The sequence below is a fragment of the Ahaetulla prasina genome, chromosome 12 (assembly GCF_028640845.1).
Source record: "Ahaetulla prasina isolate Xishuangbanna chromosome 12, ASM2864084v1, whole genome shotgun sequence".
In the NCBI taxonomy this organism is placed as follows: domain Eukaryota; kingdom Metazoa; phylum Chordata; class Lepidosauria; order Squamata; family Colubridae; genus Ahaetulla; species Ahaetulla prasina.
In genome coordinates, this window is record NC_080550.1 from 2,458,240 (window position 1) to 2,472,500 (window position 14,261).

The window sequence follows — 14,261 nt, forward strand, 5'->3', positions numbered from 1 at the left end:
TTGGACAGGAAGTGACTTTTTTGCTGTCCCCAGCCTCCAGAGACTCCTAGAGAGGCCCTCCAGAGGTTTCCCTACTTCTGGGGCCCAGAAGGCCCGAAAATCAGCTGGCTGGTGCGTACATGTGCGCTGGAGCTGAGCTTGCGTGCCCACTGATATGGCTATGCGTGCCACCTGTGGGATGCGTGCCACAGGTTCGCCATCATGGGAATAGGGTCTATGGCAACTCGCCATAGCTATCTTGCCACGGCCAACTCACTGTAGGACAGCTTGCTTCGGAAAAGAAGTTTACACTAATATCAAAGGAATGATGGAATGGAATCATTAAAGAATACAAAGGGAGGGACAGAATGAAACTTGAATGACAAAAATTAAATATTTTAAATAATTCAATTGTTAAATTGTCCCATGGCAAGTTGGCTGCAACAAGTTGTCCCATTCCGTATAGAATATGCCAAACGATTCGCGTCGGAGATCAAGCTGAAAGCATCTTAAAATACAATCTTGGGGGCCACCTAACTCTTAAGATAAAAAACAAAAACAAAGGAAAATAAAAAATTAGGTAGGGCGTCTTAAGGGCCTGAACAGAGCTCTTGCTGCTGTCCATGTTGGTTGGGGGGCTTCATCTATTCGGGGCAGGGACTGAGGAAAAAAACTGGGTTTCTGCTGAACTTTGGTGGAGAACGTTGATGGTTGCTGCAGGCCAGGGAGCGTTTTCCAATTTCATTTGGGTTTTGCTGTGGTACTCTAGGGCAGGGGTCTCCAACCTTGGCAACTTTAAGCCTGCAGGACCTCAACTCCCAGAATTCCCCAGCCAGCCTTGCTGGGAGTTGAAGTTGGTTGAAGTCCTCTAGGTTTAAAGTTGCCAAGGTTGGAGACCCCTGCTCTAGGGGTTCTGCCATCTCCAGAGGAAAATTGAATCAATAATGGAAATCCTGGACAGATAAAATTTAGGAAGAATCAGAACGTTGGACTAGCTTAAGACTAGCATGGTTCTCCTGCTGCAGTGTGAACAATGTGGGCTAGTAAAAAGGTGGACGTTCTCAACCTTCCTCCCCAATTCAACCATCACCACCTCCTCCTCCTCCTCCTCCTCCTCCTCCTCCTCCTCCTCCTCCTCCTCCTCCTCCTCCTCCTCCACATTGCCTATCAGAATTCTCCTCCTCTCCCTTCTCCATTATTTATAATTTTTATTTATTTATTTATTTATAATTTAATTTCTATACCTCACTTCTCCCAAAGGACTCAGGGCGGTTTACAGCCATATTAAAATACAAAGAATAAATAGCAAATTTAAAAAGAATTTAAAAACAAATATTTAGTAGGCCAATCGACTAAAACAGTCATAGACCGACATAAAACCACTTAAAATTTACAGTTAAAATACACTTAGGCTAGTCCCGCTCGTTGAAATAATAAAGTCTTCAGTTCCCGTTTGAAGGATTATGCACTAGGATGGGAAGCTCAACACCCTATTGAAACTAGAAAAGGAGACTGGATGATTGAAGAAACCCAGCCAGGTCCTGTCATGATGTCCTCTTCCCCCTCCAAAACGGACCTTCTACAAAGAACTTAGCTTGTATTGCAACACAACCTCTTGGGAGAACTAGAGGTGACATTATAGCAATGTTCCAGTATGTGAGGGGCTGCCCCAAAGAAGAGGAGGGTCAACCTATTCTCCAAAGCACCAGCAGGCAGGACAAGAAGGAACAGATGGAAATTAATCAGGCAACCTAGAATGGAAGAGAATTTTTCTGACCGTGAGAATAATCGGTGGAACATATTGCTTCCAGAAGTTGTGGATGCTCCCAACACTGGAGATTTTTTAGAAGAGATTGGACAACCATTTGTCCAAAATTCATCCAAGGTCCCTTCCAACTCTTGTTCTGATGTTCTGCTTGGCAGCTCCTGGGTTGCAGTGACTTACGGGACTGGGAGGGAGGACAGAGGGAACAGTGCCACATGCAGGCCTCCCAAATCAACTGACCGCTTGTCCCAGGCCCAACCCACGCAGAGTCTCACCCCGCCTCCCTCTGTCCTGGGTGACCTTAGAAGGCTTCATTGGGCTGACAGCAGCTGTCCTGCACCCAGAAAAGCACCAGAAGTCCGAGGGAGTGGAAGGAGACCTTGCCAGCTTCTCGGTTCCCCGCACTCTTCCTCATTCCCAGGTTTGCTTATCCTTTGACAAACACATCCTTTGGACACAAAACACACTCCTTCCTTGAAATAGGGTGCAGCTGGGTAGTAAGCCTCCGGCGCAAGAACGTATTTCTCCGGTTTGGTGTCATCTGTTTTTGCTTTGCAGGGTCTCGGAGACCGAGGGGACACACGGAGTGAACGTTGCCCTTGCTGGCCCGCCAAAGAACGAAGAGTTGTCATGGGGATCGGCATGAGTAAGGTAGAACGCTAGAGTTTCGTAGAAAGGGCCCTCAAGAAGGTGTGGGTGGGCCACCAGAATGGCTCGATGGCAGAAAAGGGGGAAGGGTCATTTAAAACAATAAGCAGGAGTCAGAAGGGAAGGGAAGGGAAGGGAGAAGGAACAGGAAAGGAACTTGACTGTTGTGCATCATTCTTCTGTAATCCAGCTTTTCTCCATCCACCTTGGTCCATGCATCAGTGCATCAACACTGTCATTTATATCAGTAGGCTGGAAAAACCTGAGCTGAAGTCCACCCACCTCAACGTTCTCCAGCTTGAGAAACACTGTCTTAGATGTGGGTGTTATCGTGCAATATCTAAACAAATAAACATGCAGGAACCGGTTCATGTCTGGTATCTGCAGTTGAAGAGATAGAAGAAGAAATTGTTTCGGGGTGGGTGGGTGTTTCCCCCGTCCCCGCCCCAAAACATTCAGCAGAGCTTAAAAGAAAAAGAAGGAAGCAATCACTTTCTCTCTTTTTTTTTACACAACTATCTGCCTAGCAGAAGGTTTGTTTACAACTTGTGTCTCTAAACAACGGGGAGAGTCATCGTTTCACTGAAGTATAATTAGACTTCCTGACACAGATAGAGGGAGGGTCTCAAATTTCTCTCCGCTCTTGAGTTGATATAAAAGAAGAGAGAAGATCTTCTAAACCAGTGAGATGATTTTTCTGCAAGATCCTTTTGACTGTTTAAAATTCCAGGGATGCATCAACCCAACTCATTGTGATTTCAATCAATCAATCAATCAATCAATCAATCAATCAATCATCAATCAGAATAGAGCTGGAAGCAGGAGTGAAATCCAGCAGGTTCTGACAGGTTCTGGAGAACCAGTAGTGGAAATTTTGAGCAGTTCGGAGAACTGGCAAATACCACCTCTGGCTGGCCTCAGAGTGGGGTGGGAATGGAGATTTTGCAGGATCCTTCCCCTGTTACACCCACTAAGCCATGGCCACAGAACTGGTAGTAAAAAAAAATTGGATTTCACCACTGGCTGGAAGGGACCATGGAGGTCTTCTAGTCCAATCCCGTGTGTCAAGCTGGAGACCTTATACGATTTCAGACAAGTGGCTGCCCCGTCTTTTCCTAAAAACCTCCAGTTATTAAACCACAATTAAGCAGACCAGGGATTAATGCAATGAGAGATTTTCCGAGGACCGTCTGCTAGGGAAGTGGTGGAAAGGACAGTGCAAATGAATGGCCACACCGATGGCCTTCCAATTCTGTTGGATTTTTTATATATTGAAGTACTGTATATGGAGTACCGTATACTTGGAGGTTATTTTTTTTCTATTATCATTTTTTAAAAAAAAAATAGAAATGTTTAACTTTCCCTATACTCTACAATTGTTGACTGATAAGATTTTTATAATCTTTCTCATGAGTCCGCTGCATCTGTATAACCAGCCCATCTTCCCTTCCCTCTTCTCTTCTCTTCTCTTCTCTTCTCCTCTTCTCTTCTCCTCTCTTCTCTTCTCTTCTCTTCTCTTCTCTTCTCTTCTCTTCTCTTCTCTTCTCTTCTCTTCTCTTCTCTTCTTCTCTTCCTTCCTTCCCATCTATTTACTTCCTTCCTTCCTTCCCTTCCTTCCTTCCTTCCTTCCTTCCTCTTCTCTTCTCTTCCTTCCTTCTTCCTTCCTTCCCATCTAATTACTTCCTTCCCTTCTCTTCTCTTCTCTTCTCTTCTCTTCTCTTCTCTTCTTCTCTTCCTTCCTTCCTTCCCTTCCTTCCCTTCTCTTCCTTCCTTCCCTTCCTTCCCTTCCCTTCCTTCCTTCCTTCCCTTCCTTCCTTCCCTTCCTTCCCTTCCCCTTCCCCTTCCCCTTCTCTTCTCTTCCCTTCTCTTCCCTTCCCTTCCCTTCCCTTCCCTTCCCCTCAATTTAAATCCTGCTGAATCCGATGAAGGCAGATGCACCTCACAAAAGCTTCCGTCTTTGAGCACATTTGCTTGCTGGGAAAGGGGCCACCAGACTACATTGGCATTCTCTACATCTGTTTCAGCTTCTCTGAAGCTTTCTCAAAATGGGGTGCCCTGGATATAAGACTTCGTGTGGGGTGGCCTAACCAGTGTAAGATGGAGTGAAACAGCTCCTTTCCATGATACATTACTCAAGAAAGTCATTTTTTTTTGCTCTGGCATGGGAGACAATGCATTCACGTTCTTTCTTGGTATCTCCTTAGGTGGTTGAGGGCCTCTACCTCGGGAGCATCAGTGGTAAGTTTTTTCAGTACTTTATTCTTGGAGATGTTGGTGATGATTAGCGTTATGGAATTCTGCTCCTCCCCTCCCTTGATCTAGCCTAGTAAAATAGGCCTGGAATCAACCAGGGTAATGATCCATAGCATCACTGAGATAACAACAGTTGCAGGAATGTCCACAGGATATGAGGAACAAATTCCAGATGGCAGCTGCAGAAGTGAAATCGGAACTCTTGTCTCTTTTTATGGGAGCAATAGCCCTGACTAGTTGCAGGGCATCTCCTGAAGTTCTTCAGAACTTCCTTGGAGGCATACTAGTCCCCCCCAGACCCCCGTCATATAACCGTGTTGCTGTTGCTTCTCTGAATACGAAGTCCACATCAAAGGCAATCCATTTGTTCATTCTGGATCTCATATTTGTATTGTCAACATTGGATGCTTTGCAGATGCTGAAGATAAAGAGACCTTGATGAAACATGGGATCACCCACATTCTTTCTGTGCACAACAATGCCAAGCCTCTGCTGGAAGTGAGTACAGCAAATCCCTTGTGAGACATTTTGGGGAGGGGAGACAGTCCTGCAATATCTCAGGGGCTCCCACAAAGAAAATGGGGTCAAGCTATTCTCCGAAGCACTTGAGGGCAGGACAAGAAGCAATGGGTGGAAACTAATCAAGGAGAGAAGCAACTCAGAACTAAGGAGAAATTTCCTGACAGTGAGAACAATTAATCAGTGGAGCAACTTGCCTCCAGAAGTTGCGAATTTATTTTTTTATTTATTTAGTTATTTTGTCACACGGCATATATAAGCATAAGCATGAAATAACTATACAATATATAAGCATATATATAAGTATGAGTATGTAATTACTATATTAATTGGATATAATGAAAGGAAACAATAGGACAGGAACGGTAGGCACGCTTGTGCTCTTATGCACGCCCCAGTGGGTTGGACTAGAAGACCTCCAAGGTCCCTTCCAACTCTGTTATTCTAAGTGTGAAAAACAGTCAAAAGTCATTTTTTGGGGAGGGTTGTTCCAACCCTAAATGATGATTGTAAGGTGAGAACTGCCTGTAGTCCAGAAGGTGCCGCGAAAGATTTTTGTTCAAGTAAAACCCAACAAAGAGAAGAGGTCGGGGCTACCTCTTCCCCACTTCCCCACAACCTTGATTCCAAAGGAATCAAGTTTGTCCCGAGACTCTTTCTCTAAAAAGAAAATTATATTTAGGAGCACCAAATCGGCAAGGGCTTCCGCCAACGATGGCGATTTGGATGGACTTTTTTCCCCTTTCCGTTCAAGACCAGCGAGGAACCAAAAGAAACAGGATAGAGACAAGAGTTGAAAGTAAGGAACCAATCCTGTCTCTTTCTGAAGCTTTCTCTTTCTCTCTCCTTTCAGCGAGGCAGCTAGAATTTCTGAATGGATTGCTGGCAATACTTAAAAAAATAATAATAATACACTGAGATCACATCAAATGCAGGTGGCTCCCCCAGAAGGTATCAATGCTTTGAGTCAAAACTGTCTTAGAATTGCAACGAAGAGGTTTGGTTGCTGAGTACCTCAACAATCATGGCACTTCCTCATTCAAATCGATAAAGCCTCTTCCTAACTTTCTCTTTTAAATTTCAGGGCATGACCTACCTCTGCATTTCAGCTTCAGACTCCTCGAATCAAAACTTGTAAGTTATTTCAAGATCGTTCCACGTGCTGTTAGGGTAACGGAGGGTAAAAAAAATCGTTTCAGAAATAATGGGTCTTTGAGACGAGAAAGCAAGATAGGACTGTCTATCGCATGGCCTTATTTTCACAACACAGAACACAGAACCTGTTCTCACTCTTCCATTTCTTTGATCTTTTTTTAAAAAATTATTATTATTACACAAAATTTAAAGTTTATTAATTTTGCTTCTCACTGGTTTGTTCTGGCACGCTTCTAATGATGTCAGAGTCACCTGGAGTCAATTATAACAAGTGTACATACTCTGTAGTACTTCCTATAAGCTGTTCCCAGTTCAATATTGCTGCCACTGTAGGGATCCACGCCAGTTTTGGCCAACATAGCATAGTACTCAGTTTCTGATTTTCTCAAAGCAGGACAGTTATTGGCTAGGATATTGGCTAAGCTCTTGAACCTCTGATTTTTACGTACAAATATCTTCTGTTCCTGTTATAAAAGCATGGCTACCGTACCTAGTTAACAGTCACGTGATAAATTTATCTGCTGCTGTAGCGGAGTGTTGGTTTTGCTTTGAAAAGTTATTGCCAACGCCTTTTGATTTTCTTTTTTCAATTCTGAATCCCACCCACCCACCCCGATTTTTGAATTTTGAATTCAACATCTTTGAAGCCAAAGATGGAAGCGTTTTTTGCAACCATCTTCTCCTCTGAGCTAAATATTCCCTCCGAGAAAATTTTTTTTGGGTGAGAATATCCTTCTTCAGCAAAATTGGGTGGTTATTTACTCCTCCCCCTTCCCTCCATCTTTTTTGTGCAATTACAACACGCCTCCCCGCAGTGGGCCGAAGGAAGGAAACTCTGTTTTCTGAAGTGCCTATTTTTTGCCCTCTGTTTTGGAGTCCAGATTTCACAATCTCCAGTGACCTTTGAAAGGGTTTTCCAAGAAGCTAGCTGAGAATGGGGTGGCATGGACTGACCCCAACACCAAAGATTGATGGCAGCGTTTGGGACTCTCACCCTGCTTCTGCTCCAGACATAAGGGGGTGGGGGGAAGAGGATGGCTCCTGGAAGGACCTTAATCCCAGGAGAACATAACCCCAAATCCTGTGTTGTCGTGATGAACAGCAATAGCGCATTGAATTTTCTTTCATGAATTCTGGCTTGCTAGTCAAGAGAACTGTTTAGTCAGAGTCCCAAAGCAAGGGATGTTTCTTTCTTCTCTCCATTCCAGAATACAACATTTTAAAGAGTGCATCAGATTTGTTCATGAATGTAGACTGCGTGGTGGAGGCTGTCTCATTCACTGGTATGTAATCCTGTCTTTTTTGTTATTTTCCCAGGAAACCTCTGGGAATTTAAATATCTGCAAATAAACATACCTTTAAATCTTGTGGCTTTCCTAAGAAGCATTATAGCGGTGGCGATGGTGAAATGTGGCAGGGGAATTTTAAGAGTTGACCAAGTCCACAACTGCTAGCTGGGGAATTCTAGGAGTTGAAGTCCACAAATCTTAGCATTGCCAAGTTTGAAAAACCTGATCTAGTTGTGTTGTTTGTGGAAAAATTGGATTCCCGGATCTGCCCCAAAAGACCACCAGTGCATGGCCATAGATGAGGATGGACTTGAAGCCAAGTCTTCTCAAGCCTCACCAGACACCTTAACCCAGGGCTCTCCAACCTTGGCAACTTCCACAAGTCTTAAAGGTGCTAAGGTTGGAGAGCCCTGCCTTAACCATTTCCTCTCACTGGTTCCCATTTTGTGTCTTGATTATTTAGTTGAATCCAGTTAATTTTGGCACGTTAAACAAGCCATGAATATAGAAGAATGGTTTTAGATAATGATGGACAATTACAAGTTGACGATTTTACTTTGTCTTGAGTAAGAAACTCTTGCAGATCCCGAGTCTGTAGTGAATATTTTCCACATCCGAGTAAACTGTAGACCATTGCTTCTCCTTTCTGTCAATATAGCTTAGCGGGAGTTTCTCGCAGCACCACGATTTTGGTAGCCTACCTGATGACGGTAACCCACTTTGGCTGGAAAGAATGTTTGGCCGCTGCCAAAGCTGTCCGTTCCTACGTGAGCCCCAACTTTGGGTTTCAGAAACAGCTTCAGGAGTACGAAGCTACGTTACTGCCGGAGGTAAGGCATCACAAGGGCATCTGGTTGGACCCCGGAGTCATTATGGGCAAATCTTTGCACCCTTGTGTCCTTCTCTGTAGCACTTAGTTTGCTTTTATTACTTACTTACTTTTTTATTATTACTTATTTATCAAATTTATATAGCTGCCCGTGTCACCAAAGGTGACTAAGTTAATGCTTAGGAAGGCTTTGGGGAAACAGATGGGTGAGGCAAGAATGTGAATTGGTACGACAGGCGAGAAACAATTAGTGCACTGAGTCATACGCTCAGTGTAATGCCATGATCTTGTATTGCACATGTTTGATGTGCCTTTTTCGCACATTTGTAACCAGGGGGGTCTCTTAGGGCTCATTGAGGGCTAAGAAGACCACATCATACAAGGTTCAGTCCCTTCTTTGTATGGGTCACCTTAGTCCTTGCATCCCAGAGGGAATTTCCCACCGTGGGTTCATCCGTTGTTCCTATCAAAACACGGAACTCAGCAGGATCCTCGTAAGCTAACATGGAATCTTGATTTTTTTTTTATTGCACGGTGCAGTCAACGCTACAACCGTTTCAATGTATTGATTCTTGATGAAGGTATCTTTTCTTTTATGTACGCTGAGAGCGTATGCACCAAAGACAAATTCCTTGTGTGTCCAATCACACTTGGCCAATAAAAAAACCCTATCCTATCCTATCCTATCCTATCCTATCCTATCCTATCCTATCCTATCCTATCCTATCCTATCCTATCCTATGTACATTGTGCGTGCAACGCAGGTAAAACAATATGCCAGGGATTCATTCCATTGCACAGTTTTGGTTGTCATCTTGACTTTTTTTGCGGGGTGGAAGGGGACCCTCCTACCCAGGTCCCCATAACTCAAAATCTTGGATATCTAACACACCAGGAGTGACAACTCTGGTTTCCCCAAGGCCAAGTGAATTTACTCTGGTCTCACTTCCTTTTTCCTCCTAACCACTGAAATCAGGACGTTCTGAGAAAAATACTCTGCTTGAAGTGGGATGAGACCAAGTGGAACAGGAGCCGAGAATCACAGTGCAAAAAAAAACCCTCTTCAGAGAAAACGTTCAACTGTTGCAGAAGTACCACGCTTGGGATTCCCCGCAACACCTAAAATGTCATCCCCCCCAGAAAGGTCCCAGATGTGGAACCTGGGCTATGGCATCAGTGGGTACAACGTTCCCACCAGAAGAGTGACTGGGGGCCTTGAGGCCGGGACCACCACTCATCCATCTAACCAACGTGTAATTTTCTGCCTTTAAAACGAGGCATTGGACATGGGAATAGATGCCTGTTTGCAGGCTGTAACTGAGTCCACCAGACACCCAACATAAGGAAGATGTTTTCCATCCGGCAGGTGTAGCCTCAAAACCAGGGGGGAAATGTAAAATTTGTTACTACCAGTTCTGTGGACGTGGCTTGGTGGTGGTGGTGGGTAATGTGACTGGGTGGGCGTAGTCAACTTTTTTTTTTAACTTTTAAAAGCATTTTTTCTACAACCCCTTTTGCCGAGGAGGTGGTAAAAAATGCTTTTAAAAGCCTCTGATGATCAGGCAACTCATCTGGGATCGCCAGAGGAAAAAAAGCTTTTAAAGGGTTCTGACAATCCCAGCTGAGTTGCCTGATCTCCAGAACCTTTTAAAAGCTTTTTTTTTACAACCTCTTCGGCCAAAGAGCTTGTAGAAAACATGCTTTTAAAGGGTTCTGACGATCCCAGCTGAGCCAAGCAATAATCAGAGGCTTTATTTTTACTTTTAAAAACATTTTTTTGGCCGAAAAAAAAATTGCTTTTAAAACTAAAAAAAACCTCTGATGATCACGCAGCTCATCTGGGCAATGGGGGGTGGTGGTAATGGGGGCGGGCAGGGATTTTTGCTATTGGTTCTCCGAACCACCCACCGCCATCGCTACCGGATCGCGTGATCCAGTCCGAACTGGGAGCATTTCACCTCTGCTCAAAACCAAATATTTCCTGGATTTTTGAATATTTGAGCTGGGGTTTTTAAGGGTGCAGCACATCCTTGCTAAGTACTAAATCAAGGATGTCCATCCTTGGCCATTTTAAGACCTGTGGACTGGCTGGGGAATTTTGGGAGCTGAAGTCCACAGGTCTTAAAATGGCCAAGATTGGAAACCCTTGTACTAAATAGTTTTGTTTTGTTTTTTAAAATCAGATAATGTTATTCATTGATGAATAATCTTTTCATAAAATTTGTTAGTCCGATAGGTCTCCAGCAGGCTCCTGATTTTGGATAATTAGAAAAAGGGTGAGCGATTTAACACTTTCACAGAAAAGGAGCAGGCCAGAGCTATTGATATAGCGTGGTACCGAAGTAGAACTGTTCCTTTTAGAGGCAGTCTGCCTCTGAATAACTGTTGACTTCTGGCCATGCCTTGTGGAAAGGGCTTCCCGGAAGACACACGAAGAGTAAGATCGTGAGCTCCAGGTTGACCTTTAGAGTCACAACCACAAGGCTGACTTGGGGCTCTTCCACGCCCCCTGACTCCGAAACTGAATGAAATATTGGTTTCTCTTTCGCATCGATTCTCTGAAATGAATTTATACTTCAGCTTCATCGTTTTCCTGGTAGCTTATCTGTGCAGGACGGGCTGTAAAGATCGGTAATCAAGTGCTCGTGTGGTCACAAAGCCAAGATATGCAAGACAGACATAAAACCAGATGTAGCTTGATCACACCATTATGATTGACATCTTGACTTTTTTGGATCATATCTTATAGCAGTGGGTGACATATCACTCCCTCACCCTGATTTTTCATTTTTCTAGGTTCACTGATCTCTGATGCTTAATCCGCCCCTCCCTCTGAACCCCAAAGCCTCCCTTAAATGTCTGCTTAGGGAGAGTAAGGGAAGGATTGGCAAAGGATTGGAGGTGCAGTTAAAAGGGGAAGCAGCCCAGGATCACTACATAACAGCAAGGGAACTAAATTCAATTCCATGACCCTCATCTAACACCCTAGGAAGTGCTAACTTCCTAGGGTGTTAGATAGGTAGGGGTGGGGGGGTGGCGGTTGTTATAAAAGAAAGTCTAGAGCCGAGGGAGACCACTGTTCCTCAGCTGCGGCTGACTGTTGGGGGCGAGTTATTGGCCCCGATGGAAAGGGTGCGCAACTTGGGTGTTCTCCTGGATGGACGGTTGTCTTTTGAAGATCATTTGACGGCTGTCTCCAGGAGAGCTTTTTACCAGGTCCGCCTGGTTCGCCAGTTGCGCCCCTTCCTAGACCGGGATGCCCTATGCACGGTTACTCATGCGCTCGTGACATCTCGCTTGGATTACTGCAATGCTCTCTACATGGGGCTCCCCTTGAAGAGCATCCGGAGGCTTCAGTTGGTTCAGAATGCAGCTGCGCAGGTGATAGAGGGAGCCCCTTGTGGCTCCCATGTGACACCACTCCTGCGCAGACTGCACTGGCTACCTGTGGCCTTTCGGGTGCGCTTCAAGCTTTTGGTTACCATCTTTAAAGCGCTCCATGGCATAGGGCTGGGTTACTTATGGGACCGCCTACTGCCACCGATTGCCTCCCACCGACCCGTACGCTCTCACAGAGAGGGATTCCTCAGGGTGCCGTCCACCAGGCAGTGCCGACTGGCGACACCCAGGGGAAGGGCTTTCTCTGTGGGGGCCCCCACCCTCTGGAACGAGCTTCCCCCAGGACTTCGCCAACTTCCTGACCTTCGAACCTTCCGTCGCGAGCTTAAGACACATCTATTTATTTGTGCAGGGCTGGCCTAGGGTTTTAGTTTTAAATTTAGTTTTTAAATGGGGTTTTGTATTATTTTAACGATACTTTTAAATTTGGCCTAATTTAATAAGTTTTTTAAATGTTGTTTTAACCTGTATTTATTCTTATGTTTTTTATTAGGCTGTAAACCGCCCTGAGTCCTTTGGGAGATAGGGCGGTATAAAAATTTGAATAATAATAATAATAATAATAATAATAATAATAATAATAATAATAATAATAATAATAATAACGGTTAGTTGAGAAGGTTCCTGTGGAGAGGCTGTTTCGCAATAAATCCGTTTAATTGGACCTTCATGGGGGGATCCTGATCTTTTGCGTCTGGCAGGAAGTTAGTGAAAATATTTCTCATTCTTCTAGCTAGTGTACTATTTTTTCCCTTCATTATAGCACTTTAAAAAAGAAAAAGGGCACCATTTGGTAGTTCCCAGAATAGCTAAAACATTAATTAATTCATTATGCACAAGGTGAAAAAATGTTTTCTTTTGGCAATCCCCAAATGAGCATTGTTGCAAATCATATGATTTATTAAAGAACATAGATAGATAGATGATAGATAGATAGATAGATAGATAAATAGATAAATATATAGATAGAGATAGATAGAGATAGATAGAGATAGAGATGATAGATAGATAGATAGATAGATAGATAGATAGATAGATAGATAGATAGATAGATAGATAATGATAGATAGATATAGACAATTATATATATATATGTCTTTGGTTGTTCGGGTTTTCTCCCGTGTAAAATTGGAAGTGTCTTGGCGACGTTTCGACGAAGTCTCATTCGTCATCTTCAGGCTTCAGCTTCGTGCTTCTGGGAGCAATAGAAAACATATATATATATATATATATATAGATAGATATATATATTTGTTTTCTGAGGTTTTCACGGTGTTTGTATATAGGTCTTTGGTTGTTGGGTTTCTCCCGTGTAAAATTGGAAGTGTCTTGGCGGCGTTTCGAAGTCTCATTCGTCATCTTCAGGCTTCAGCTTCGTGCTTCTGGGAGCAATTTACAGGAGAAAACCCGAACAACCAAAGACCTATATATATATATATATATATATATATATATATATATATATATATATATATATATATATATATATGTATGTATGTATGTTTAGATAGATAGATAGATAGATATAGACAGAGATCATAGATAGATTGATAGATCAATCGATAGATCAATAGATCGATAATGTTAGACAGATAGATAGATGATAGATAGATAGATAGATAGATAAATAGATAAATATATAGATAGAGATAGATAGATAGATAGATAGATAGAGATAGAGATCATAGATAGATGGATAGATAGATAGATAGATAGATAATGATAGATATAGACAACGATATATATATATTGCTATATATATATATATATAGAATAGAATAGAATAGAATAGAATAGAATAGAATTTTATTGGCCAAGTGTGATTGGACACACAAGGAATTTGTCTTGGTGCATATGCTCTCAGTGTACATAAAAGAAAAGATACGTTCATCAAGGTACAACATTTACAACACAATTGATGATCAATATATCAATATAAATCATAAGGATTGCCAGCAACAAGTTATAGTCATACAGTCATAAGTGGAAAGAGATTGGTGATGGGAACTATGAAACGATTAATAGTAGTGCAGATTCAGTAAATAGTCTGACAGTGTTGATGGAATTATTTGTTTAGCAGAGTGATGGCCTTCGTGTGATGTTCTTGTGTCTAGTTGTTTTGGTGTGCAGTGCTCTATAGCGTCGTTTTGAGGGTAGGAGTTGAAACAGTTTATGTCCAGGATGCGAGGGACCTGCAAATATTTTCACGGCCCTCTTCTTGATTCGTGCAGTATACAGGTCCTCAATGGAAGGCAAGTTGGTAGCAATTATTTTTTCTGCAGTTCTAATTATCCTCTGAAGTCTGTGTTTTTCTTGTTGGGTTGCAGAACCGAACCAGACAGTTATAGAGGTGCAAATGACAGACTCAATAATTCCTCTGTAGAATTGGATCAGCAGCTCCTTGGGCAGTTTGAGCTTACTGAGT

At 43.0% G+C, this 14,261-nt stretch overlaps 1 protein-coding gene across 1 annotated transcript in view; it reads left to right on the top strand.

Annotated features, from left to right (window-relative positions):
* The first annotated feature begins 2,063 nt into the window (after positions 1-2,063).
* Positions 2,064-14,261, top strand: part of LOC131184070 (dual specificity protein phosphatase 22-A-like) — a 19,574-nt gene continuing 7,376 nt past the window's right edge. Inside the window, exons 1-7 of the mRNA XM_058155016.1 lie at positions 2,064-2,165; positions 2,303-2,395; positions 4,597-4,630; positions 5,061-5,143; positions 6,249-6,298; positions 7,528-7,602; positions 8,267-8,438. Coding sequence (XP_058010999.1) covers positions 2,375-2,395; positions 4,597-4,630; positions 5,061-5,143; positions 6,249-6,298; positions 7,528-7,602; positions 8,267-8,438 — 435 coding nt within the window. The 5' untranslated portion in view covers positions 2,064-2,165; positions 2,303-2,374. The remainder of the gene's footprint in view (positions 2,166-2,302; positions 2,396-4,596; positions 4,631-5,060; positions 5,144-6,248; positions 6,299-7,527; positions 7,603-8,266; positions 8,439-14,261) is intronic.